Here is a 26856-nt window from a genome sequence, read left to right on the forward strand (position 1 = left end):
GGATCCTGATAGACCTATACTATGTTTTAGCATCTAATACCTTTCCCAAGTACAGATACACACAGTAGTACTTCAGGATGTAGTTACTTACCTTACATGTGCACAGTCAAAACCCACAGTAAAGCCCTTCCGTCCTGAAGCAATTTGCAGGATTATTACAGGAATCATTCTACCCATTTCTATGGCACAGCCATTTCTGAAGCAGAGCATGGTTATTTAATAGTGCACAGACACATGCATAGCACTCTAGGACAGAAGGTGCCTAAGAATACCTCTGCCAAGTCCTTGTTCAGCCCACGCAGTGCATATACTATGCAACGTACTACCAAACCCATATGTCAGTAGCTTGATGTGTATCGGGCTGTGGGATAAAACAGAACAGGTTGGCTCAAAACCACCGTCCAAGTATTTAAATCGTGCCACAAGAGGAGCACTCATGCCACACTGCAGTATTCACACAAGGGAACATACTAACCCCTTGCAAGGCAGACAAGTTCCATTTTGTAGTGTTACGTGAATTGTCCTCATGACAGTTCTCTAATGAGGCTGAATTTGCGGGTTGTGGTCCTCTTTTGTACTTAGACCTCTGTTTCTGTCAGTGTTGAAATAGCCTCAGACTGAGACCTTTCTTAAATAATCTGCTATAAAAGTCATATTTTCCTCAAAGTCCTGATAGGTGGAGTTCTCTGCTTGCTGCCTATAGACCTGCCTTGAGGAAGTCAGGCTGCTTGTAGGGTTAGGAGATAAAGTGTGCATGGAGCCAGCCTGCCAGAGTTAGAGCTGCTCTGGCTCCAGGCATGTAGGGCCTGTTTCTCTACACACGGGAATATGGAAAAGCCAAAAAAGCTGTCCATACTTCCCCTGCAAATGAAATAATCCAGGAGTCAAGCACTTAATGTATGTGTGAGACATACCTTTTCTGTAAAACAGAGCGTGTAAAGAACACCCGAGCAGGTCGTTTCGCAGTTACCCAGTGACCTGATTGGCCCCATCATTGGATTTGGTATAAATCTCAAAGCAGTGTGATGTGCTTTGTGGGACTTCCTGTGTTTCCTTCTGTATTCTCTGGAGCTTCTCCTACCACATGCTCTTCAACCTGTGTGAGCAGAATTCATAGGGATGGGAGGGTGGAGTGGTCCTGCAGAGTGACAGCTCCCAAATGCTCAGCCACCTGCTTCCCCTGCAGACGGGGAGCTTACGGCCCCGCCTGCATAGAGGAAGCCTGATCTTCTGGGACTGCTTCTCTCATACCATGACAAATCCTTTCTGTAGTGCTGAGGAAGGGGAAACGAGTGCTACTTTTCTCTCTGCCATCCTTTGTGGGAGGTGGAATCACTCTGTGGTGATGACACCACTTGATGTATTTGGTTGTACAGATTGGGCATTTCCAAACCATTTTTGCTGTTACTGCAAACTTTATAAATGACGCAGCTGCTCACAACTTCACATCCCACATTATAGACAAATTTCTTCCGAAGCAAGGACTGACTCACTCTGTTTTGGAAGATGCAGCCTACCTGCCTGCAGATGTGACCTCAACTATAAGCAATATTGTCGCAAAGTCTCCTTGAACTTAAATGTGTTTTCTTCTCTCCCTAGCAGTGCGCAAAGGGTACAGGATCCAGACTGACAAGGAGAGGGACTCCATGAAGGTGCTGTACTATGTGGAGAAAGAACTGGCTCAGTTTGACCCAGCTAGGAGGATGCGAGAACGATGTGAGAAACAAACATGGTTTGATTTTTTTTTTTTTTCACTGACCTGAAAAAGACTGTAAATTCATAGTTAAAAGTTCACTGGCTTCGCCTTAAGAGCCAGCCTCTAGGATATGATGTCCAGGATATGGTACTTGGGGGCACATAAAGTCTAGATTTTAGGCATTTCAGGTATGTTCTGATTTTGAGGATCTGCTGCTTATCTAATAATCCCTAATTAGAACCAAGAAGGTGAGGGATACTCAGATGATCATGAAAATTGTCCACTTGGATAATTAAACACTTGGATCATCGGCATCTGAAAAGCCAAGTCCATACTCATGCCTTCTACAGCCCTTGGTGTGATAATAGCTGGGATATTGTCATCACAATTCCTGTATGTCTTTACAGTGTGGTGCCTGTAAATTTCCAGCATGGCAAAATAGGAGAGGGATGATTTTATTGAAAGTGTGTTTTGCGGGCTGCAATGATCACAGTGTGGTTTGAAGGATGCAGAAAGGTAGTTTAGAGTGACTGTTGCCCTGCAGAAGGAGCAGGGACTACAAGAAAGACTCAAGAAGCCATCAGATTTTGTGGCACTGGTCAACATAAGATCAGAGGTGGTACACGCATCAGTATAGAATCATAGTATCGTAGAATCATTTAGGTTGGAAAAGACCTTTAAGATCATCAAGTCCAACTGTTAACCTAACACTGCCAATTCCACCCCTAAACCCCTAAGCACCACATCTACATGCCTTTTAAAGACCTCCAGGGCTGGTGACTCAGCCACTTCCTTGGGCAGCCTGTTCCAATGCTTGATAACCCTTACCGTGAAGAAATCTTCCCTAATATCCAATCTAAAACTTCTGGCGCAACTTGAGGCCATTCCCTCTCATCCTATCACTTGTTATTTGGGAGAAAGAGACTGACACCCACCTTGCTACAACCTCCTTTCAGGTAGTTGTAGAGAGCAATAAGGTCTCCCCTCAGCCTCCTCTTCTCCAGACTAAACAACCCCAGTTCCCTCAGCCGCTCCTCATAAGACCTGTGCTCCAGACCCTTCACCAGCTTCTGACGGCTTGGCAGTCGGGCAACTGCAGGTGAAGGGGAGGAGGGTGGTAAATAGGGACATGATGCAAACTCAGAACTGAGCTTGTGTGGAACTCCTCACTGTCTTCCCATAGCCTCTTGCAAGCTTGATTTTCCTAAATAAAGGCTGAGACTGCACTTAATGGATGTCAGAATACAAACCCAAGCGAGGATCTTTCCACGTTGGGAGGCAGAGGTGCAGCGGCAGGACAAGGTGTGTGCATGAGGAGGGCCTGCAGTGCTGCTCTTTGTCCTCCAGACAGCCTGCAGAGCAGCAGGCTGAGGGCTCGCTTCCTCCGGGCAGCACCCGGCCTGCGCAGCGCTAACCCACGTTAGGCACTGGTAGAGGCTCATTTAAAACAGACGCGTGAGATCCTGCAAATCAATGAAGGTAAAAGCTTTAGGGAATGACACTACATCAAAGCTCTGTACAGATTAGGCATAACTAACAAATTATATATACTTCTAAAACAGTCATTGCTGAGCACACTGTCTTCCCCACCCACAAGATTTACTATAAAAAGACCTCTCCAGATTGGTATGTTAGGCCTCCAGATGTCAATGTGCTTGACAGGGTAGAGACTGACGGTGATTCAGACAGTCTCTTACTTTTTTCTTAATCTTTTTTTTTGAGGGGGTTGGTTTTGTTTTAGCTGGGCAAGTCAGGCCAAATCCAGAGCCAGCCTGTCTCACACCAGGAAGGGAGGAGGTGGCACAACTGCTGTGGTGATCTTCCACCAAGCTCGATGCCCACCTCATGAGGGTGGAGAGCTCACATGTGTTACTGAAACAGGGCTGAGGGATGATTTCTGCACAAAGGCTGAACTCCATTATCTGGAACACGGGCATCTGATGGCGTTTGCAATACCCTTAGAATATCCCAGCTACCAGTTCAGAAGACCTGTAGGTCTAACAGCAGCTCTGCATCCAAACTGAGCCCCAGTAGTCTTGGGCAGGATCGATCAAGGGTTTGGAGAAGGGCCTTGGATTGCATTTTTTTTTTTTTCTCTAACAGAGGGCAGCGCAACTTCTTTCTGAAAAGGCTGCAGCTGGGCTCAGCACAGCCTTCCTGTCTTCCCTTCTCACACATGCTATCAGGTGATGCTTATCGTATTTGTCTTGTGCAACCTGCCCTGCAGATAACAACACCATCTCTGAACTCAGCTCTTTGCATGAAGAGGACATGAACTTCCGGCAGCCGTACCGCCAGGCACGAAGGAAACCTCTGCCTCCTGCGGAGGACCTGGATGGTGATCCTGAATACTGGGCAGGAGTGATTGGTGGGGGCAGCACGTCAAGATCACAGGCTGTCTCTGATTACAGAGATGAGCGGGACAGTTTCCGGCACAGGTGAGGGGCGCTGTGTCGGGAGGCAGCTGTATCTGGCAAAGTGGTAAAGAAAAGGGAAGGGACAGATGGACTGGTAGCTCTTCTCCATTTCCTGCTGCTCTGGTTCTGCTTAGCAGGACAGAGAGGTTAGAGAAAAACATGAAATCTGGAGATGTTATTAGCTCAGGTTGGAATGAATCTGATTCCCACAAGCCTGCCCCAGCTGGGCAAAGCTAGGTACCAGCCCCGTTCCAGGTGGGATGTAAAACTGAGATCAGTAGGAAGCCAAGCCACCCTTCTCCAAGTGCTCTCCTGAGATTTGTACCTGATCTCTCCAGCACTTCCCAGTCCTGGTGCATTTGATTAGGAGTCACACCCTGGTGCTTTGGTGCAGCGAGACCTGTACTCCAGGCCTAAAGGACTGGCACTGTGGTGCCTAGAAGAGAGATACTGCGGCTTTCCCTCACATACCAGCAGCCCAGTCTCCTGAAGGCAGTGGCAGGGATTTCCTTCCCTCAGTACTGGGCTGTTGTGCCAGCTCTCTGTCTTTAAACCTGCTTCAGAATTGCCCTGCTGTGAGCTTCTGTAGCCAGGCTCTTGGGTTTTCCCAGCAAGAAAGCACCTCCAGGCTCTGGGGCCAAGGAGAAGCAAGTCCAGCCCTGCATACTGGAGGACGAGGGAGGTGCACGCTGAGGTTAATTAATAATACTCTGTGGTAATGTTAGACATGTAGAGGCCGAGCTATCCACACTAAGCTGTGAGAAGCAGATATTTTGAGGATGTGATACATCTCTTCTTACAGAAGATGATGAAAACAGATGAGTCATGCCCCAGGAGTGCCTGTTTCCCTCCACTGTCTGTGAAGGCAGCCGAGGGGATGAGCACAGGTGAATCCTGCCCTCTAACACTACCTCTTCCCTCCTCCAGCCAGCAGAGATCCAAGTCCGAGATGCTGTCCCGTAAGAGTTTCTCTGTGGGAGTGCCGGCCGTCTCTATGGACGAGCTGGCAGCCTTTGCAGAGTCCTACAGCCAGCGGACCCGGCGGGCCGACAGCCAGGAAACTCGGCGTTTCGAGCGGTCAGAGTCGCATGGCGGCCGCAGCGGCGGGCTGCCCCACCAGGACAGCTCCATGGAGGAGTACTACACCAAGCGTAGCAGAGGGAACCGAGAGCCGCTGACGGACTCGGATCGGGGCTGGTCGTACAGCCCACCCCGGAGACGAGCCCATGAGGAGAAGCACCTGCCCAGGCTGGTGAGCCGGACGCCCGGAGGGAGCCAGAAATACGATCACTCCTACCTCAGCAGCGTCTTGGAGAGGAAATCCCGGAGCTACGATGAGAGTAGTGACCCTTGTGAAACCCCGTCAAAGCTGAGCTCGCAGCCCAGCCAGAGAGGAGGGGGAACATACTATGCCTGGTCACCACCCTCTACCTACAAAGCCGAGAAGTCGCAGCAGCAGCCGCAGCAGCCGCCACCACCGCCTCAGCAGGAGGAAGGGGAGGACACCCTGCCCCCCTACAGCGAGAGGGAGCTGAGCCGAGGCCCTTCGTACAGGGCCAGGGAGCAGGCCTACCTCAACGCCTCTGACAAGAAGAGGAAAAAGGACCCCAAGAAAACAGTGAGGCCATGTCTGGTGCTCCTGATCCAAATAGGCTGAGTGGGGAGCCACCAGGCAGGGGTTACGAACCAGAGTTTACGGGCAAGGGGGCTCTCCAGGAGGGTAGAGCCTGGAGTCCGAGTGTGGGGAACCCCAGATCAGAGGAGTCACTGTGGGTGTAGGAGGTCAGAAAGGGAAACAGCTCCTACACAGGACTTCATGATGGGGGGAGAGCCAGATGGGCCTGGGACTGGGGAGGTGAGGGATGTTTTTGGCATCTGTGACCTGGTGATCCAAGGAAGTGGGAGTTTACGTAGGGTTTAGGAGGATCCTGGTAGGGAAGGGAACTTATCCAGGCTTACAGAAATCACAGCGCATTGCTTTGGCCTTGATCTTTCTGAAGTCAGGGTTGAGAGGCTCTGTTCTGGGCTGGGACAGGGCTGGTAGCAAGGTATGGTGTAAGAGACCTCCTCTTTCTGAAAGGGGTGGGATGGCAGACTGCTGTGGGCACGTGCCCACGGGCATGTGTAGGGGCCATGGATGCCAAAGGCATTCCTCACAGTGAGTACCAGCAAGTGCAGAACATCCTGCCACAGTCCGGGCTTGTGAGGACTGATGAGCTCATGGCTGCTGAGGAAGAGGAGCTGGCTGAAGTCGGCTCCGTGAGAGAGACTGTCACTAGAGCAGCTTGGCTGTTAGGCCTGAGCTTAAGTGACATGTGTGAGAGAGGAAAGGGGTGTGAGTAGACAAAGCTGTTGCTGTTCGGTTATGTCTCTGTCAAAGCTATGTCCATCTGTCTGTTCCATGGGTGCTTTCCTGTTGACCTTAATCTTCTCTCTTTCTTCTCAGAACGATTTTCCAACGAGGATGTCCCTTGTGGTTTGAAGTTGTTGTGGACATGCCATGTTGATGGGCTGGATACCATGAGGTGACTTGCAGTCAAAAAGATACAGAGCAACAAGCAAGACAAGCCTCTGTGAACCTTCGCAGCCATCAGCCATGGACTCTGTTTCCGTTGTTTGTTTCATTGGGGGAGCAGAGGCTTTTGTAAGAGACAGACTCCCGTGAACAGCACTCGATCTCAAGAGGCTCTGGGAGGCTGCCAGGAAAACGAGGCCAGGGCTGCCTTTGGCACCCTGTTTTCCAGTGCCGTCCATTCTGTGCTGGAAGGCAGCCACGTCCCTACTGTCCCTGCAGCCCTGGACTATATGTGAGGCTGCCTTTGTGCCTCTTGCCCTGTCTCATGTGCAGAGAGAGGCTTGTGTGCATTCCTCCTGCTCTCTCTGTCTCCTCAGTTTTCTGTTTGGATCAAAATTGTCTCCATGCTTATAGTTTGAGCCTTTTCTGTATCATCCCTATGCTGGGAGGAGGCCTTGTTCTTATAGCTGCTGTCTGCCTACAGCTGATCGGGCCCTAAATCGTGAAAGAAAATCTACATCCTTTAAGACACTATAGAAGAGGACTGATGAGGTGTTACTTTGGCAAGGGCTGAACAGAGAGAGACAATTATGGACTGGTTTTTCTATATATTTAGTTCTGTTCATTGTGTGATGAGAGTTGCAGGTGAGATTGATGTATTGTTTTGAAAGTGGATCAAAGTAGCTTCTATCGTGATGAGAGCATGATGTGTTTTTCCCCCATCCCCAACTGTGATTTGTTTTGATAACAGTTGCATTTCCTTGCAGCTGAGCTTATGACCATGTAGAGCTTCACGTAGGAATATCTACTCTGCCATCTCATAAGCAGTGCTCTAGCCTTGCTGGCGCTCTGCTCCCAGCACCACCAGCCATCTCTGCATAGTGAGTGGCCTTTTTGTTTCAAAGAAGCAAAAAGGGGAAAGTCTTAGAGAGCAGCTGCAGATCTTCATTCTGTGGTACTGGTGTTAATCCTTCCTGGTCATTGTTCCCAGACACTGGAGAGAGCCCTAACAGCAGTGGGAAAAGAATGAACACCGTGGATGGACACCTTTTACACTTACAACCATTTTATTCACCTCAGTTGTGACATGGTTTTAGTGGCTGTTGTCTCAGGAACAGCTGAATTTAGAAGGGAGTGCTTCACACCATTTGGAAGCCTGACATTCTGGTTTTCATAGGGTATAATGCAGTCATTTCTTTAGTTTTTAGCTGTGATAATCATAATGTGAAGGAAGATGATGGGAACATTTTAAGGTCCAGTGTCTTGATCCTTATTATGTCTAGAAACAACTTAGTGCCCTCTTGTGTTATGGACACTGTCAGCCTCTGAAGTGCCGTCTCTGTTGTTACTCTGGAAATGTGGGGAGCTGTCTGGCCTCAGGTGCTCACTCTGGCAATACTGTTCTGAACACGAGATTTATTAACATCAGTGCGGTTCTCCATAAAGATGATAGATCCATTTTTGTATTACTCTTTGCCAGATCAGTTCACCAGGAATGGTCAGGGGAGAGGATGAATAATCTCCATAGATGCCATGACGGTGCAGTTTTCATGCTAGAAGGGGAATTGTTGAAGGGATGGCTTGCTTCTGCTCCCATGCTCCTCCAGCGATGACTGTAGTTTTGGAAATGCCAGTCCTGGGTCTTCTTGGTCAGAGAAGGATTAGCCTGTAGGGGCATACAATCACAGAATGAGAGTGGTTTGGGCTGGAAGGGACCTTAAGGATCACCTAGTTCCAACCCCCATGCCACAGGTAGGGACACCTTCCACTAGACCAGGTTGCTCAAAGCCCCGTCCAACCTGGCCTTGAACACTGCCGGGGGGGGGGGGGCAGCCACAGCTTCTCTGGGCAACCTGTGCCAGTGTCTCACCACCCTCATCAGAAAAAATTTCTTTCTTGTATCTAATTTAAATTTTTCCTCTTTTAGTTCAAAACCATTACCCCTGGTAAAAAGTCTCTCTCCATCTTTCCTATAAGCCCCCCTCTAAGTATTGGAAAGGCCGCTATAAGGTCTCCCAGGAGCCTTCTCTTCTCCAGACTGAACAACCCCAGCTCTCTCAGCCTTTCCTCACAGGGGAGGTGTTTCATCCCCCAACCTGTACTGATACTGGGGATTGCCCCAACCCAGGTGTAGGACCTTGCACTTGGCCTTGTTGAACCTCCTGAAGTTCACATGGGCCCGCTCCTCAAGCCTGTCAGGGTCCCTCTGGATGGCATCCCTGCCCTCCAGCAAATCAACGGCACCACTCAGCTTGGTGGTGCCCACAACCTTGCTGAGGGTGCACTCAGTCCCACTGCCTGTGCCATTAATGAACATACTGAACAGTACCAGTCTTGATACAGACCCTCGAGGGACATCACTTTTACTCGTCTCCATTTGGACCCTGAGCCACTGACTGCAACTCTTTGGATGCAGCCATCCAGCCGATTCCTTATCCATCGAATAGCCCAGCCGTCAAACCCGTATCTCCCCAACTTAGTGACAAGGGTGTTGTGTGCGACTGTGTCAAAGGCCTTGCAGAAGTCAAGGCAGATGACATCAGTTGCTTTTCCCCTTCTCCACCAACACAGTCACTCCATTGCAGAAGGCCTCTAGATGGGCACGCTTTGCCCTTTGTGGAGCCCTGCTGGCTGTCTCTGATTGCCCCCCTGACATCCATGTGCCTTGACAGAGCTTCTAGAAGGATCTGTTCCATCATCTTGCTGGGCAAGGAGGTGAGGCTGACTGGTCAGTAGTTCCTAGGGGTGTCCTTTTTACACTTTTAAAAAATGGATGTGATGTTTCCCTTTTATCAGTCACTGGGGGCCCAACTGCCTGACCACTGCGACTCTTCAAACAGGGAGAGTGGCTTAGCAACTACTTTGCCAGCTACATGCCAACTACATGCACTTGTATTATGGCTGGAGAGACTAAATTTTAAGTATTTTCATCTTTTCTCATCTTTAATGTATCTTCCTAGGAAAACTGCAGCACAGTTAACAAGAGGTAGGCAGGTGGTTGCCATCTGAGGTCTCCATGGCCTTGAGAAGGCTACAGAGCTACACTACATGCTATTTGAAATTAAACATTTCATCCCTGACATATGATGATACTAGCAGCAAGAAATGTTGATGTTTTGTTAGTCTGAAAACCTTGGGGGCCCCGATGCCATGAATTTCAAGCCTGCTGTCTTTTCCATGAGACATCCAGCAAACCCAGGAAACATTTTACGTGGAAATTTGAAAGTGCATCTGCAACAATGACTATGTCAGAAAGGGGCTAAACCAGTGATTTAACAGTCTCTGAATACCTGTATCTTTTAAATCATACCAAAAGCCAGAGCATCACAATCTCCTTATTTCAGTTATGTCTGTCCCTTATCTCAGTCACTGTAGTTTATTTGATCAAGCCCTCAGGAATGAGTTGTGTGTATAAAAAATACAAGCGTTCCCCTCATTTATTTGAATCCGTTTTGTTTGCTCGATGCTGGTACTTTGGGGCATTTGTACACTATGTGTAAGAAGTTGCCATTTATGTATCTATTTAGCTTATAAATAAGTAGTTGCAAGCTGTTTCTCTTTAAGAAAACTATTTCAATTGTAAAGCTATTTTAATTGTAGAAACAACTGTTCATAAGAACTGACCAACATTTCTTTTGAATCCAAGTACCTGGAAGAGTATTGAAGATTTTATGACTTGAGTTTTACCAGATGATAAAAATTTCACCCTCAAAAAAAGAGCAGGGCTTAATTCCCTGAAGTCAGATCTGGGCAGCACCTATCAGTTGGCTCCACCTTGCTCTAAAATTTTAGCATCACCCTGTAAAAATCTGAAGGAATTTTCAGTTACTGGTAGTGTCTGTCCTCAGGCCATCTTAATTCTTCCCATTAGAAATGTGTCTGCAACAACTCCAAAAGGACCAAATCAAAAAGTGGGGGGTGCTGTAGAGCCAGGCTTCCATCTCTATAGCTACACAACCCTAACGACCCCTCCCTCTTGCAGCAGAGGAGGGCAGGGGGCCAGAGGCTGACGGAGAGGCTGAGAGGAGCCTCTTGTTTCAGAAAAGGAGTAATGGTTTGTGTCTGCACCATCTTTCAGAACACCTGCAGAATGCTGGCACTGGAAAATAACAAGCCTGGGTATCACAGGGTCTCAAATTACAAATTTTCCAGTGATAAATTTTTATCACTGGCATAAAATTAAAAACCTTTTCATACAGGATATGGATGTCTGGGTCATGTCAAGGACATGGATGATTTTGTGGCCTTAAAATGAAGCATCACAACAGTGACTTGTGAAGAAGACAACTGAAATGATGAGTGAATCCTCTGAAAAAAAAAAAACCACCCTTAGAGCAACAGCAGGATGAAGCATCAGCGGTAAATTTGGCTGTTGGCTTTGCTGTCAAAAATGTGATCTGGGCTACTGAAAAAAGTTTTGACATAATGGAATGGGAAAATAAATACCAGTGGTAATGACTTCTCAACAACCCCATGAGTCCTTTAAAGTACATTGTAAAAATTCTGCTGGGTGGCTTCAGTGTGAATATCCTCAGACCACTCCATTTCCACTGAAATGGAAAAATCAACAAAACTAGCACTATGAATACTTAAAAATTTTGAGAAGCTCCAACATATATCACCTGAGAGAGCCAGCCAGCCAGAATTACTCCGGTCTTTGTGCTGGCATGTAACACAGGGCACCGGCACTGTAAGCATCCCATCAGCAGCCTGGCCCAGGCCCACCTCGCCTTCCCTGCAGCCCGCGTTGGCAGCTGTGTGTGCCGGGTTTCCCCGGGGGGTCCCAGCTCCTGCTCTGGGCCTTGCCGTAGCTCACCAAATTGTGGATTTCATTCTGGCTTGTGCCTCTGGGGACCTGCTGCCCATGGATCAGCAGTTACGCTGCCTTTCTGACCTTTTCCAACAAGCCCCCTCTAGGCGGGCAATATCAGAGAAGACAAAGGGTTTTGCAATCCCCAGAGACGTTTACATGCTAATCCTCTCCAGAGTTACCTAAAACTGGCCAGAGAAGTTTGTGGGAGAGAGTAGCAAAGCAAGTATTGGGCATTGTAAAATGGAACTGGCCTTTTGCAGGGAGGAGAGAAGGGGCGTTCTCGCAGCATTTTTTCCAGGGAGTCTCAGGAGAGTTAACCACCCATGGATGCCACCACTGGGCTGTGACCAGCTTCCCCTGGTAACAGCGTGATCTGACATTGCACAAAGAGCTTTGCTTGGTCAAGTTGCCAGCCTGCTCCTACAGTTCCAGGTTGTCTTGAGCAAAGTAACTGCTAACTCTCCATATACTCGAAGAGGACCAGGTCTCTTTTGAACCAAGGTCCCTTCCAAAGCTGCTTCTCTGAAGAGTTGCAGGACAACCCCTGGGCTGTACAAACACAGATCCCTGAGAAGGAGCAACTGCAAAACATTTTAGAAGTCAAACCTTGCCACAAACTGCAACAGGTACATAAACACCTCAGTGTTTATCCTGCCTGGGCTATTCTGAAAATAATTTTAATGATCGTTTTGCTGAGAAACTGCTTAGAGCCATCTTCCTTTTTCTCCAGAGAACAGAGAGCTTTCACACAAAGATGTGGGTGAGGACCCACATGATTTCTATGTCACTAAGTATGGGGTTTGGAACATGTGGAAACAGAAGCTAAAGGGGCTTTAGCTCATTTCTTGACTGGCTTCAGGAGCAGACACCTTTGGTGTAAGCCAGGTGCTGCAGGTCTGACCCTGTGACTCTGGAAATCTGTGGTACAGCATCTCCATCGGGCTATACTGGCCACAGGGGCTTGCTACAACAGCTGTAACAGTGAAACCACCCTCGTTGCCACTTGGGGCTCCTAAAGCCCCTTTCCTGTTGCCTTGAAGATCAGAAAAGAGATCCATTATGTAATGTGGCGGGACGGCTATCATTTTGATATGATCTTAAAAATGCCAGCTGGATTACCAGCATTAGTAACAGAAAAATCTTAAGAATAAAGTCAGCTAATTCTAAAGGAATGAATCTGCCATGATTCCCATCTGAATTCTCTTATGACCTTTATAATTGCTTTTCTGACATTCATCCCCGCCTGCACGGGGGCCTTTGCCAGGAAAGACCTTCCCCTCCTCTCCCTTTCTGCCTGTCATTTGTCATGCTTGACCCCTCTGCTTTCCTTGGCTATTCCCAGTTAACCTTCAGCGTTGCACCTAGGGGTTCCAGTCAATTTAGATGTAGAGTGAGTGACACTTTGTAAAAAGATATTTTTACCCCCTACAAAAGCAAAAATTGCAGAATACACAAAACAAAACCCCAAGCCCTCCAGATACTCTCTCGAGCCCAAGCAGGGCCGTTACTGGAAACGTTTTAAAAATTAAAGCTGAACATAATTTCAAAAGGCACAAGTATTGTTTTCAACCCCAGGGCAGCTACAGTCAGAGCTCCGAAGTGCAAACAACAGAAGCAAATGCATTCAGTTTTCATTGTCCTTGGTGAGAGCAGGGGCAGAGAGAAGCAGCATTTCATGACTCAGAGAAAGCAAATGGAATTCCAAGACGCTATTAGTTGCATTTGCGTTTAAAAGTATGAAGTAAAAGTTGACAGGCTGATTTTAAAAGCAAAATTCAGTTCAAGGAAATGGCAGGGTTTCAATCTCTAATGCCTGGTGGTGGCTGTCTACCACACCTGCTCACTTTATAGAGAAAAATATATTTTTTTCTGCAAAGCCTCTACTAGTGCTCTGAGAACAACATGCCCTCTGTGCCCCAAGCACCAAAATGAACTTAGAGGTGAAAGGAGCCTCTTGTGCATCCCTGCCTCAGGCAGACAGTCTGCAGAGCACCAGCGCTGTCCCTGTCGTGCATCCTAACAGACTCATCGTTAGTTCGTTTGTACAAGCTACACAGTCCGGACACTCTGGGCTGGGAGCCAGGCGCCCGCTGTTGCTGACTTTTCAGGGGCTCTGTTGAAAGCCCCTGCCCAGTGGTATAGTCCTCTTGCTGTTTACCAATGAGCTGTTTGGGTTTTTTTTCCTGCTGCTGTTCTTGCCTACAACAGCCATTTCCCACCCATTATGCAGCAAGTGAGTGGCTTTCCTTGCTGTACTTGGCTGTTCTTACTGTACTTCGATTGTCCTTCTCTCCTGCAATGAACTTATTTTCAACGTGGGGGGGGTGGGTGGGGGTGAAGAAGGACATAACAATACTCTGAATAATGAAAATACAACACTTTTACAGCTTTTTGGCACACATCCTCATCCCCCGTTACCAAGCATTATACATTTGCCATGCTTGCAGTTTCAAAGTTGTTGCTTTTGAGTTGTCACCATGGAGAATAAAAGCAGGAAAAGCTACCACCAATCTGCCTTTTTATTATCCTGCAGGCAAACAATTTGCCCACTTTTTGCTAAGAAATTAGCAGTTTACAGTAGTGCTTTTCAACCCTTTTTTGATTAATGGACAATAAACCAAACATTTTCCAGTGGAGCAGCAGACCCCTGTCATAAATTTCATAGCTAGCTCACAGGATAACCCATACGAGCACATTCTGCTCAGCATCCTTTCATACAAGAAATCCCTGGAAGTACCCCATGGAGCCACATTACTTCACAGAAAGGATAAACTCTTGCATGTTTTGCACACCTAAAAACTTTTCCCCTGTGGATTTTATTGGGAAACTATCTTTTTCCAACAAACATGTTCTTTCCTTTTGGCAGTTTGACCCCTTTGTCCTTATGTCTGCAGTACTCTGGTTGGATGTTTTCCATCTCTCATAAACAAGCACCTTCATTCAGATCCTGTCTCCATGTTATAAATAATGGATGTGGACTCTCAGACCGTTTGCAGATGTAATCTGAACAGCATTTATATGGTTAGGTCTGTATCTGCTAGGCGTTATCAGCGGTCAGGTGCAGGAGAGGTGCACGAAGCTCCCAGCTCTGCTCTGTATCGCCCTGTGTAAGGTGCGTCATCCCTTGGCTCTTCAGTTCCCTCCCTGTGGAAGGGGAAGCAACCCGGGGCCACCTGTTTCCTAGGGCAATGCTGGTCAAGCCCCAGCGAGCTCAGCCCCTCTCTCTGGACTCCTCTCCCAAACACCGGGCTGCATCACAACTCCACTTGAATTTTCTGGCTCTGCACTAACACCCCAGCTGTATAATACCCTTGGCAAACACGGATCCAGGCGCAAGCGTTACAACGATCCTCACATTCATACCCTAGTAAGTCAAACAGCTGTGGCCGCTGGGCCAAAACCACCCCGTAAGCAAGCTCTCTCCTCAGAGACCCACCAGGCCCCTCAGCTTGGTGCACAGCACTGAGAGCAATGAGGGGAAGCCCCCCAAGGAACCCGAAACAATACCCCCCCACACTCCCTTCTGCGCTGGGGAGAGGGGTGGAGGGAGTCGGTTCAGCTCCCACCTGGCCCAGAGGACCCGCAGACTCAGTCACGCCGCCCCCTTCGATTTTAATCGTCCCCTCGCCGGCCACAGGTGGGGGGTGGCCTGTGGGGAGGGTGCCCCGCGCGGTAAGGGTGGGGTGGGATTCGCAGGGCCGGGGAAAGGCTCATCGGACAGAGTCTGTAGCATTAAAGATCTCTAAGCTTAACGCTTGCTTCTGAAAATTGTCATTAATCGTTTTTACTTTTTCCCCCCATGTGTGAAGATGCTGTTTCTTTGGTCCTCTTTATTCCTCCTCTTTCCCTTAACAACCCTCCCCACAGCAAAGACCCGCAAGAAGAAGGAAAGGTGCCCCTACCTTGAAGACCAATGGGGGTGAGGAAGACAGACAACAGAAATACTGAGAGGTCACCCAGCTCCATGGGAAGTTGCTTCTGGCTGGGGAAATGCTTATGTGAGCAAGGTAGAAGCCAGAGGTGCCCCTGCAGCTCCCACAGTAACTTCTGGTTACCCCAGTAAGCTCTTCTGTGTCCAGACCCGGTTGGTCCAGAGCTCTTGGCTGTAGATACAGGTTTGTGATTCAGGGCCACTTCCCAATTAGAGAAATGGACCTGAAAAAAAATTGCCTGAAGTGGCACAGGACTACTTGCTATAGGAGGTGTAGTGCTTTCAGTTAGTCCTCACTGTGGGATAGAAATCCTTTCTGGTTATACCTCAAGCTCGTTTCAATCAGCCCCTCTAGAGCAGGTGTTGGTGATTTTCATGCCCCAGTTATCACATCTCTTTAGGCAACAGATTAGTCATCACACTTGTCTCTGAATAGGTACTCCAGGGTAGTGAGAGTTTGAGCTCCAACTGGATGTATTTGACACTCAAGAGCCTGCTAAATGATTAATTTATTTAGTCTCTTAAAGTTCCCTGCTTCCTGGCAAAGCCAGAGAGTGTGTTTCTACAGGCCTCAGTCCTGCTTACCTTGGAGTTGCAAGTTTTGGCAAGGACTTTTAACATCCAGTAAGGTGGAGATCAGGTAAGACTGTAACATAAAAACCTAAAATCTTTACCTCTTACAGATACACTGCCATGTCCTACCGAAGGACATCTGCATCTGTTTCTCATCACTAAATTTATATCAATCACAGAAAAGACACTTGTGGTCCATGCAGATGGACCTCTGCCAGGAGGATGTAGCGGTAAGTATGGGTTAAAGCAGGTCAGGCAAAGGAGAACTGCCCAGGGGCTGCTGGCGCTGTGGGACTGTGCCCTGTTGGGGAGGGCATAGCCCAGCATGGCTTGCTGCTGCTGGCTGTAGGCCCCCCTTGGGGAGCAGCCCTGCTGCTGACAGCATCCCCCCCAAGGGCATGGGGAACCTCCTTCATCTTCAGATCAGTAAGATTCTGCAAGAGGGGTGATGTTACGAAGATGAAGACTGCCTCAGCTATATAAGCTCTTCCTGGATTTCTCTTTCAAGTTTTTGGCAATCTTAGACTTCAAAGGGTAGGCCTGCACGGTTAAAGTTTGAGGAACACCTGCCTAAAATGCAAGTCCTACAAATCTTTATGCGTGGACTTGGCTACTATACTAAGTGTGTGCAGAAAGGATGTGTGGGCCTCGTACCCGCAGGAACATTTTTCTTTAGAACTTGGAGCCCCAGCACCTTGAGCTGAAACTATCAGCATAGTCAAGCACTCAGGATTTCTGAGCAAGTAAAACTACTCAACAGAACCACAGTCTGCACGCATCCCAGTGCAGCCAATTTACAGAGACTGCATAGTGCTCCTGTGGCAGCCAGAATGACTGATGCAACCTGGAACCTGCATCTTTGCTGAGCTGAGCTGCCAAGACCAAGAGGAGAGCACAGGGTCCCACGCACAAATAGGCCTTCACCTGACCACCAGAGTGACAGAACTCGTGTGGGTAGCAGACTTGGAGCCTGAGATATGTTTTAAGTAGTAACGGAGGAGTGAAATGTGGTTTCTTTGTTTGGGTTTTTTTTAAATAGAAATATATATTTATATATAGTAATTTTCATCTTCACTTCTGAGAAGAGAGATCTGAGGCTGCCTTCTGTTCAGGCCAGTATGGTGCCTGAGTGGAAAATTTCACTCCCCAGTTTCAGTAAGATGCAACTTAGGCTGGTTCTTGTGAATAGTTGTAAAAGGAGAGTTAGTGCAGCAGAGCTCTGTAATCAAGAGGTCTCCATGGGCAGCCTGTCATCCTGATGAGAGACACTTCTTAATTAAGCAAAGATGCCGCACTGTAGCTGGAACAATTCCGAAGTGTCCCAACTTCCCTCATCATAGCAATGAGTCTGGAGTTACAGAGCTCCCAACAACAAGGGGTTTTAGAGGATTTCAAATGAATTTTAAAAGTTCAACACTCGAGCATGTGCAGCATGCAGAGAACACATTTCAAAATGTGTTTGAAGAGCAGTAACACAGTTTTGCATGACTGCAAAGATCTTTGAAAGGAAGAGTGTGGGCAGCATCTCAGGTATTGCTGGGGAGACCCGAGATCCATGCACTTCTGTGAAAAGCTCAACTTTACTTGCACGCAAATCGATTAAGAAGCAGCCCTTGCAGCTAAGCTTAACTGATTTCCTGTTTGAGCACCTCAATTACACTGATTTGATGATTAAACTTGTTCTGATTAATGGGAAAACCAGAAAGAATCCATGGTCAAAATACTAGATGAACTGTTTAAGCTAATGAGGGAGGACACTGGTGTTTGTGAAGCAGCTGGTAGTGAGAGCCTGGAGGAGAAGAGGGAAACAGCTGCCTGCAGATAAGCACTGAATTCAAGCACAGGAGCAAAGTGAAGGGGAACATGCTGGTGTGCTTCAACACGTCAAGTGGCAACGCGGACATGCTGCATGAATATCGATCATCTCACTCAGCTGATTAGTACCCTGGGGTTATGTCTACACCAGTGTGTAACATAGCCCCAGGGAGTGAGCCTGGGTGCTCAGTCCCTGATCATCTGCTCTGCAAAACGTACTAGATATTCTATTCCGGAGTAAAATTGTTTGCAACAGTCCACATTCAGTACTCTCATTGCTCCTGAAGAACCACCAGTTGACAAGGCTGACCTCCAGGGTACCCTTCAAGAGCTACATGTCTAGGAGACGAGGGCACGGGTGCACCAAAACCAACACGTGGGTTCGGCCATGTTTAGTTAGGTGGCAACCTGGCATTTTTGGAACATGAAAGCCAGATCTCTGAGAAATCATGCAGCAGAGTTACAGGCAAGACCTCACAGCATTTTTGGTTGCCTTTCCTGGAAGGAGGCTGGTCCTAAAATGGCCCACTGCACATTCTTCCTGTACCTATATGCTTGACTAAGAATATGAAAGGTGTAGGACAGAAAATGTCCTCAGATGTTGTTTCTTAGCTCTCCCCCTGCCCCCAGGTAAGGGAACCATATATTAATTGTATGCTGTGGGCTTTGAACTAGGGAGTTTGTAATGACTGAACAGAGAGAGCATGAAGTGCCCCAGCTTGCCATGGCAAAAGTGAACAGAGCGACGGCACCGGGGCGTGTGCTGCCTAGAAGCAGGATCGGTGTGAAGACTCACTGGGTGCAGATCGTGCCCGTTGGCAGGTTCTCCATGTGTCCAGTTTGAAAAATAAACAGAAGCAGCGTTAGAGCAAGAGAGTGCCAAGGAGTTGACCTGGGCTAAGACTACTTGGCTTCTCTGCCCCGGCACCTTTTACTGTGTAGATGTAACCGTTCCGTTCCTTGCCTTGCTTTGCTCCTTCCACACATGTACATGATAGGCTGGTAATTCCAACTCCGGGGCCAGAGACATGTCAGCCAGTTTAAGGGGGAGAACTACCATTCAGAATAAATACATATTTTGGTAGCAGTATGTGCAGCAAGGGCACCACAGAAATGAAGAGTAGTTGCCATGGTATTGTGGCAATGGGGGTCTTCCCGATGGGGCTGGGGGAATGCAGAAACAATAAAGGCAATGTGCCAGGCTTTTCCAGGTCTAGTCCTCCCTGGAAACAGAAGAAAAAAAGGGAGAAAAGTAACAAACATCTTAAATGATGTGTTTCTTGGGAGCTAACAGCAATACTGGCCAGGTTATTTATTGCCTTTTTTTGGCCTGTGTTCTCCTCTGACACCAGGCCTCTCGGCGGTATGGACCCTGCTGCCTGTGAGGCTCAGTCTAGACCGGACTAATGCAGTTTAAAACAAACTCTCTGAAGTCTGTCATTTAAAAAATGTGGATCCTCCTATGGATCTGACTTAGGGCACAGCCATGTGAACAGTTACTCAGCACAGCTGTATTAATTCAGGCTCTAGGGGACAAGGTGGGAGTAGAGCGAGACCAAATGACTTAAACCTGATCTACAGCCAATGGAGCATGGAGCCGTGCCCTCTGTGATAGCAGTTGGTAGCTAAGGGAGGGATGGATGTATCTGCATTACTCAGCCAGTAATTCCAGTCACATTCCTTCTGTTCACAGCTTGTTCCCTCAGGATCCTGTCCTCTTCAAGCTGGGCGTTCTCTCTGCCCTTAGTGATATCCCCCATTTGGGAGCTCACCTCCCTGGGAGAGCTCATTGTTCGCATTAGGCCTATATGCGGTGCTGAAAATAAAAAATTCTACAGCACAACAGGTTTGATCACTTCAATTTCCTGCCTAAAGCACACTGTGATTTCTTCCCCTGTTTGGCTCCGTGGGTGGAACAGGCATTTCAGTATACGCTGCCACGTTCATTACAGGGAGTTCTTCCGCGCAAGAGATATTAACATCTTTGTTATTACTGCCAGTTCTCTCCTCCCCCGTACCAAGCGGTCCCCTGAGCTAGAATTCCTTTTAAGGACAGACTCCCAGTAGTAGTATTCTCCTCCACAAAGTGAAGAAGCTCTCTTCAGAGGTCAGTTCCTTCTGCTTTCTCAGAATCCTGCCTCCCCCATATTCCTTGGAAAGTCATTATTAAAGATGTCAAAACCACTTGCAAAAATATCACAGAAATTTGAGAAATCGGTGTCATAATACCCTCTTTGTAATCACGAACAACTCAAAACCACAGCATTTCAGTTAAAAAGTTTTATCCAAGAAAAAATGTTTAACATTTAATATAAAATCAAAGTCTGACATAGCTTATTTTTCAAATGTCATCCTTTTTCTGTTCATCAACTGACAATTAGAAGATCACAATTAAAAAAGTAATCCTAAATACTTTTAAAAGCCTTATAAAAACATTCATAAAGTGCCACCCACAAAAGCACCTAAACAAGAATCTGAGAGAAATACCTATTAGGATGTTAATTTACTTAATTCCTGCTGAGGACTAAGCTGTCAGACAGCAGCGTCATTTGTGGAACTGTCAACTTCCCAACCACAACCCAGCAAAAATACCATTCCACAGACATGGCCTCCGCAGAGCATCAGCTGGGCCCACAACATGTGGGGTTTTAAAATAAATAGATGCTAACACCACCTAAACCCAAGAATACCGGCAAGTGGGAGATGTCGATTCTAAGGGGAGCGATCATCCCAGGCTGTGGCCTTACCGCAAGGGAAATCCCAGACAGCTTGTAAGGAAAACAGGTACAGATTTTAGCTGGTTTTTACTGGGATAAAAATCACTCCCTGCTAGAAGTAACAGAAAAAGGCACTGATCCTTGGAACGTGTCTTATGTCCTCCTCTCTGGCTTTGAACGTACCATACTGTATAAGCACCTTTCTATTCCCCATCCCCAAAAGACAGGCTCAGGACACCGCAGTGAACACGCACTAGTTTGTTCGGCAGCAGCCTCCCTCTTTGCTCGAGTGTCTGGGCAGCGCTCACAAACAGATTTACCCGGAATAAAAGGGGACAGGCTCCGAGGGCTCCCTCCCCCCAAATTCACGCCCTGTCTGAGGTGTCCAGGAAGCAGCTGTGTGTCTTCCCAACACCAGAGAGCTGCCTACAGTGCAGACGGCCGCCTCCTCTCCACCAGCTACTCCGTATGGTGCTTCTGGTGGCGCACCAGCTGGGGCTGGAACCGAAAGCTTTCCCCACACTGGGTGCAGCGGTACGGCTGCTCCCCGGTGTGGATGCGGGTATGTTTGATGAGGTTGGAGTTGCCGCTGAAGCCCCGGCCGCACTGGCTGCATTTGTAAGGCTTCTCGCCGGTGTGGGTACGAGCGTGGTTAATGAGGTCAGAGCTCTGCCCAAAACGTTTGCCACACTGCCCACAGGCGTAAGGCCGGATGCCGTCGTGGGCTCGCTGGTGCTGAAGGAGGTGGGAGTGTTGGCTGAAGCTCTTCCCACAGGCTGGGCACTTGTAGGGCCGCTCGCCCGTGTGCATACGCTGGTGTTTGATGCAGGTGGAGCTGTCGCTGAAGATCTTCCCGCACTCGCTGCACACGTAGGGTTTGAGCCCGGTGTGGATGCGCTGGTGCTTGAGGAGGTTGGAGCTCTGGCTGAAGCTCTTCCCACACTCGGCACAGGTGTAGGGTTTCTGGCCCGTGTGGACCCGCCGGTGCTGGATGAGATGGGAGCTCTGGCTGAAGCCCTTGCCGCACTCCCCGCACAGGAACGGGCGCTCCCCAGTGTGCATTCGCTGGTGCTGGATGAGGTGGATGCTCCGACTGAAGCCCTTGCCACACTCAGAGCAGATGGTGGGCCGCTCTGCGCGAGGGGCTCGCCGTGAGGCTGCTGCCACCCTTCTCACCCGTCTTTTCACCAGGCTGATATCAGAGCAAGGCAGCTTTGCCTCCTCTTCCTCCTCACAGCCACCTTGCTGAGCCTCTGAGGAATCGCGCCGGCTTCCACGGCTGTCCCCCAGCTGTTCCTCTCCTCCTCTGGAGCCCGCTGCCAACACGTCCTGCAGATCTGCGCTTGTGAGGTGGTCTGGAAGGGGACTTAGCTCACCACCTGAAAAAAAAGTATGGCTCTAACTGTGATTCTTGCTGGGAAGTGGCACAGCAGAGAATGGGCAGGCTGTTGCCCCAGGGAGCTTGGTCTGCACTGTGTAGGAGAAGCAGTAAAGGGAAGACTGGGAGCAAATGGAAACCTAACTGCAGGAGAGGCTGTATGGCCTCATCATGCGACCCAGAGCAGACGTGCCACGAACAGCAGAGCCAAGGGCAATGCTACAGGTGTCTCCTTGCCTCCAAATCTTCACATTTTGCCTTCTTAATATTCTGTCTTCTTATACATACTCTTAACAGCAGGCTGACAAGGGCAGGCGGTCTCCCTGCCCTGAGGGGGAAAGAGCAGGTCTTGATATGAGCTGCATGAAATAAAGTGGCTTAAATAACACTGAGGCAGCTCAAAGAGCATTTTGCTTGCTTTGTGTTTATAAGCTTATCTAACTTATTCCTCACCCATGTGTGTCTCCTCCAAGGCCTCATGATCTTGTTCTTCTTGGTCCATTCGGGCAGTCACGTCAGGTTCAGCAATCAGGAATCCTTCTTAAAAAGCAAACAAAAGTCATCTTAGTTGAATATTCATCAAGAGCTTGTCATATGTCTTAACATTTACTACCCCTGCTGAATATGGGGAACGAGCAGAGTTGCATAAAAGAATGGAGTGAACTGAACAACAAACATGGACATCCTGTGCACTGCTGAGGTACCTGGTGTCAGATACTTTCGTTAAAGGAGATTCCAGGTTGCCCCTCTTCTGATAAGCGAGATACATTAGGACATACAGCAGACATGCTGGACCCAGAACTGATTGACAGCAATCACACTTTGTGTAAACAAAGAACAAAACCCAGCCATACTTACATTCCTCTAATAATAACAGCCAAAAGACTAATTACTCTCCTAAGATTATTTTAAATGGAAAATGACTCTTTAGTCACCAGACCCTGATTTTCTCACTTGCTACCTCATCTCTTCTTTCTCCTCCAAGACTCTCGGGCTGAGGCAGCAAAACCCAACAAAACAGGCAGTTTGATGTCTTGTCTACTCTAGCTGGATTCTGTTGAGCTCCAACTGCCATGAACGCAACTGTTGGGCAGGGTGCTCTTACAAATGCTATCAGCTCCAAAGAAAGAATTTTTCCTTCAGTGTTTACTATTTTAAGGCCAAAACCAGCCAAACAGTAAGCAACAGCAGTTAGCACTGAGAGGGCAGGCATCTGCAGGAAAATGCAGAAGAACAGAGAAAATACAATGGTAAGAAAAATCCCACTTTATTTTAAAAAGTAGTAATCAAAGATGGCAGGGAAAGGATACCATGTGGATGAATCTAGGGCCAGAGACTGACGTGCATCACAGCTAAAGCTGAGATCACTTATAGGAATATTTTTAAAGCAATTAAGGCATTAATTCCCCCCCCCCCCTTTTAATCTTTATAGTTAGCTAATACTAGTTTGCAGCACTTCAAAAATATATTCCCTGAACTGTGCTTCAAGCTACCAATCTCTCTGGACAACTACTCAAGCTCCAGACAGAACTGACTGACTGGACAGGTGGGCGCTGGGGCAAACCAACACTGCAAACTGATGGGTGCCTGGTCCTGGACCACTTCATCCATCACCAACAGCTATTTAACGACAGGTAACAGGTAATAAGGGATTAGATAGTGTCAGAATCAAGGAGACAACTCAGATGAAGGGAACAGTTTTGGACATCGGATGCCAGTGATTACAAAGCCACCAGTCTTGAAGTCTTTTATTCTATGTGGCAAAGCTGGACAGAAAGAAAGTGAGCAAGCAAAAGAGAAAGACTGCAATCTTGAGCTGCAGAACCATGAAGAAAAAAATAATCAGATAAGTAAAAAAGAAGCCTTAAAAGTTAATAGTCTGAGTCCCTACTTTAAATATTTGCTGAATGCTGAAGTGGACCACCCCTGCAGGTGGATCATTTCTGGCAGTTCCAAGCCGATATACAAAGGCAGGTTGCTTTCTGCAACCCTGCAGCTCTCAGGACTTTGCCACTACCGAGAATTCCTGCTGCAACGGTTTGGTTTGGTGGACCAAGCTATTGACATGCTGCAATATGTACCAGATGGCCCACCCCCAGGCTAGAGCAGGAGGAGTCAAAGCCCGCTCCACACATAGACCTTTCCCCCAGGCAGCTCACTGCGAACAGCAGGGTTGCTCTCTGAAAGCTGTCAACAAACAGGAACTTTGGAGGAGCAAATCCCTCAGCATTTCAGAGGTGGCACCAGCATCTGACAAATGTCCAACAATCACCAACCAGGGAAACACCTAAGCAAGCAGACAAAGCAGAAGGAAGAGTTCCCTTCTGGCCCTGAAAAAGTATCCTAGCTCGGGTCACCACTGACGCACTGCTGCTACGCTCAGATTTGCTATGGCAGTGCAGCAGAAAGCGGATAACCTTCATACAATTAACAGGCTAGTCTGGAGTAAGAGAGTTTCTTCCATTCCCCCGATCACACTCTGTGAAAGGAAAGAACAAACCTCATCAACAGAGGGGACATTCCTGCAGGGATTTCATCTGTTACCAGCAGAAGCATATCCTTGGGCATATCAGGTTATTGCTTGAATGTGGAAACCGAAACAGGAAGAACGTCTGTGTATGTGGAGGTGTGGGGTTACCGTAGGCAACACCCACAGCTTTACTAAACCAAGATAGGAAGGATAGCTAATGTGGACCTCCAGCAGGGGCTCTGCAAACATGCCACACTCTTCCTGGGGCCTTGGCTTTAAGACTGCGATAGCATATATAGATTTTGTAGCTGAATCCTACAAGTTCTGTTCTTTACCTTGGCTACTTATTTTCTCTTCCGACCACTCAGCTCTGTATTCCTCCCATGGCTGTACCGAGCTGTGGAGGTTACGGGACTCATCCTAGTGCAGAGCTCCATGCTTTTGGCTTCTCACGCTCCTGAAGCGCTGTCAGGGGCGAAGCGCTCTCCGCACGATCATGCCAGGCATGGCAGCACAAACCTGCAAGTCAGAAGGCGGCGTTCAAATCTTCCTCTCCCCAATTGTTATCTGGGATAGATAATGCTTGCAGTAAAATCGAAAGGTGAAGGCATTTTTACCACAGAAAGCAGTTAATTATGCAGCTGCACACACTTCTCTTGGGTGTGAGGAGCGTCCCCTTCTCTGTACCCCCAGACCTGTGACGAACCACAGCGCTGGTCAGTGGCTGCCCTCCTGCTCAGCCCGGGGTGCTGGGGGGGGCGTGGGGAGACAGTTTCAGGGGGTACCCCGGGGAGCGCTGCCAGTGCACCCGAGGCCAGGCAGGGGGGTGTGCAGGAGGGAGCAAAATCACGGTGTTGTTTTGGGGAACAGGGATTTTCCACAGGGCAAGGGTGTAAAGCTGCCCGTCTGCAGCAGCGATCACAGGCAGCGGGTGGGAACTGGGGAGAGGTCCGCGGTGCTCTGCGGCCGGGGAAAGGGCTGGAAGGGGGCACAGGCAGGCAGGGGCGGCCACTGCAGCAGAGCGGGGTCTGTAGAAGGGGCACGCTGCCCCCCCCCCGCCTCCTCCGAGCTGCGTTTCTCCTCCTCCAGGTAGCTCCTTCCTCCTCAGGGCCGACAGACAAAGGCTTAAAGCCCCTCTCCCGGGGCGGCTGCCTCCCCGAGAGCCGGCGCGGACCCGCGGGGGCTCCCCCGGCCCTGCCCCGTCCCCGGGCCGGGGGTGGGGGGGGTGCGGGAGGGAGGGAAGGAGGAAGGGAGGGAGGCCCGGCCCCGCCGTGCAGCGCCGCGCCTACCTGCAGGGCGCCCGCTCCCGCCCGCCGCCGGCAGCCGCTTCCTGCTCCGCGGGCAAAGGGCGCTTCCTGGGCGGGGCGGGAGGCGCGGGCCCGGCCCTGAGGGGAGGCGGGGGGGGGGGCACCCCGCGGCCCCGGGCACCCCCCCGGACCCCCGCCTCGCTCTCTGCGGTGCTTACGGGGAGAGCGGCGCCGCCCCGGCCTGCCCGGGACCGGCACTCGGGGTGGGTTACCCGCCGCCGTCCCCGCTCCGGAGCGGTGGAGGCAGCAGCGTTCAGCAGGTTGCTGCCCGCGGGCCTGGCGCAGCGCAGGGTTTCGGAACAGCGGTGTTTTACGCAGGTTATTGTACTCGCTGAAGTGCTTTCCCTTGGCGCAGCCTGGTGCTTTGACACCCAAGTGCCAGGCTTAACTTGGGGGTGGAAGGGAAGCGGCTGAAGTGGGTGCGGAGAGCTTGTCTGTGGTGGAAAACTGGAGCCACAACAGCGCACCGCACCCCTGCCAGGCCGCCATGCAATGCAAGGTGGGAGAGGAGAGGGAAGTCGCGTTGTTCTGGAATTACTGCCTCATTTGGAGTTTCCCCAGGGGAAAGAAACGCACACGTAGTTTTACAACACGGTGCCTGCTCTCCTTAATTTCTCCACGTAACTCATACCTCGAGGGATGAAAGTAGATGACTACACATGTTTTCATGAAATGTAGGAAACCTGAGAGCTTAGGTGTGTGAGTTCTTCCCTCACATCAGAGTAGTTCTGCCCACACAGTAGGTGACATAGGAAGGGGTTAGGTTCAACCTCTGGAGTTCTGAACTCAGGCCTGGAGACCAGCAACTGCTGGTGCTGGAGAGCTGTTGCCTTGGGGTGCCCCAGCCAGTCCCCTCCCCAGGCAATTCCCGGCATGGCCCTGCACTTAGAGCGGTCCCCAACAGCGCTGTGCTCACCAGTATAAACCAGGCCATTCCACTGTGGTGCACGCACTGCGGCACAGGCCTCCAGCACTGTCCCAGCTGGCTGCTTTCTGGTGCGGCGTTGGGGTGTTTGTTCCCGCGGCCTCACACGGTCAGAAGTCTGATCCCGGGGGGCTGCACCTCAAACCAGACAGGGACCGGCCATCTGTGAGACCACAGCTTTTCCTGCCGTGGTGACCTATATGTCTGACATCTTGCGGTGGTGACATTCGGGTTTCCCTGCCACCTTACCAGGGGACCGGGAGTGGGTTTGAACACGGAGGAAGCCACCCTGTGGCCAC

At 49.3% G+C, this 26856-nt stretch overlaps 2 protein-coding genes across 9 annotated transcripts in view; one reads left to right on the forward strand and one right to left on the reverse strand.

Moving 5' to 3' along the window:
- ILDR2 (immunoglobulin like domain containing receptor 2) overlaps positions 1–11088 on the forward strand; it is a 42984-nt gene extending 31896 nt beyond the window's left edge. For 5 of the 7 annotated variants that reach the window (XM_074857346.1, XM_074857379.1, XM_074857363.1 and 2 more), the window contains 4 exons: positions 1600–1716; positions 3924–4134; positions 5041–5731; positions 6560–11088. In XM_074857346.1, coding sequence (XP_074713447.1) covers positions 1600–1716; positions 3924–4134; positions 5041–5731; positions 6560–6595 — 1055 coding nt within the window. In that variant the 3' untranslated portion in view covers positions 6596–11088. The remainder of the gene's footprint in view (positions 1–1599; positions 1717–3923; positions 4135–5040; positions 5732–6559) is intronic. The other 2 variants (XM_074857350.1, XM_074857372.1) reach the window with 1 other exon arrangement.
- An 8937-nt stretch (positions 11089–20025) lies between these two features.
- On the reverse strand, positions 20026–25652 carry LOC141938529 (uncharacterized). Of its 2 annotated transcripts, XM_074857400.1 has the most exons (5): positions 25615–25646; positions 24943–25020; positions 24661–24844; positions 22309–22395; positions 20026–21856 (listed from the first exon to the last, which is right to left on the reverse strand). In XM_074857400.1, the coding sequence occupies exons 4-5, from the start codon at positions 22355–22357 to the stop codon at positions 20937–20939; spliced, it is 969 nt and encodes a 322-aa protein (XP_074713501.1). In that variant the 5' UTR covers positions 22358–22395; positions 24661–24844; positions 24943–25020; positions 25615–25646; the 3' UTR covers positions 20026–20936. The 2 variants fall into 2 exon arrangements, with proteins under 2 accessions (XP_074713501.1, XP_074713493.1); XM_074857392.1 differs by lacking the exon at positions 24943–25020 and having other exon boundaries at positions 25615–25652.
- Between the last annotated feature and the right edge of the window lie 1204 nt (positions 25653–26856).

Source organism: Strix uralensis, chromosome 2, assembly GCF_047716275.1.
Source record: "Strix uralensis isolate ZFMK-TIS-50842 chromosome 2, bStrUra1, whole genome shotgun sequence".
NCBI lineage: Eukaryota > Metazoa > Chordata > Aves > Strigiformes > Strigidae > Strix > Strix uralensis.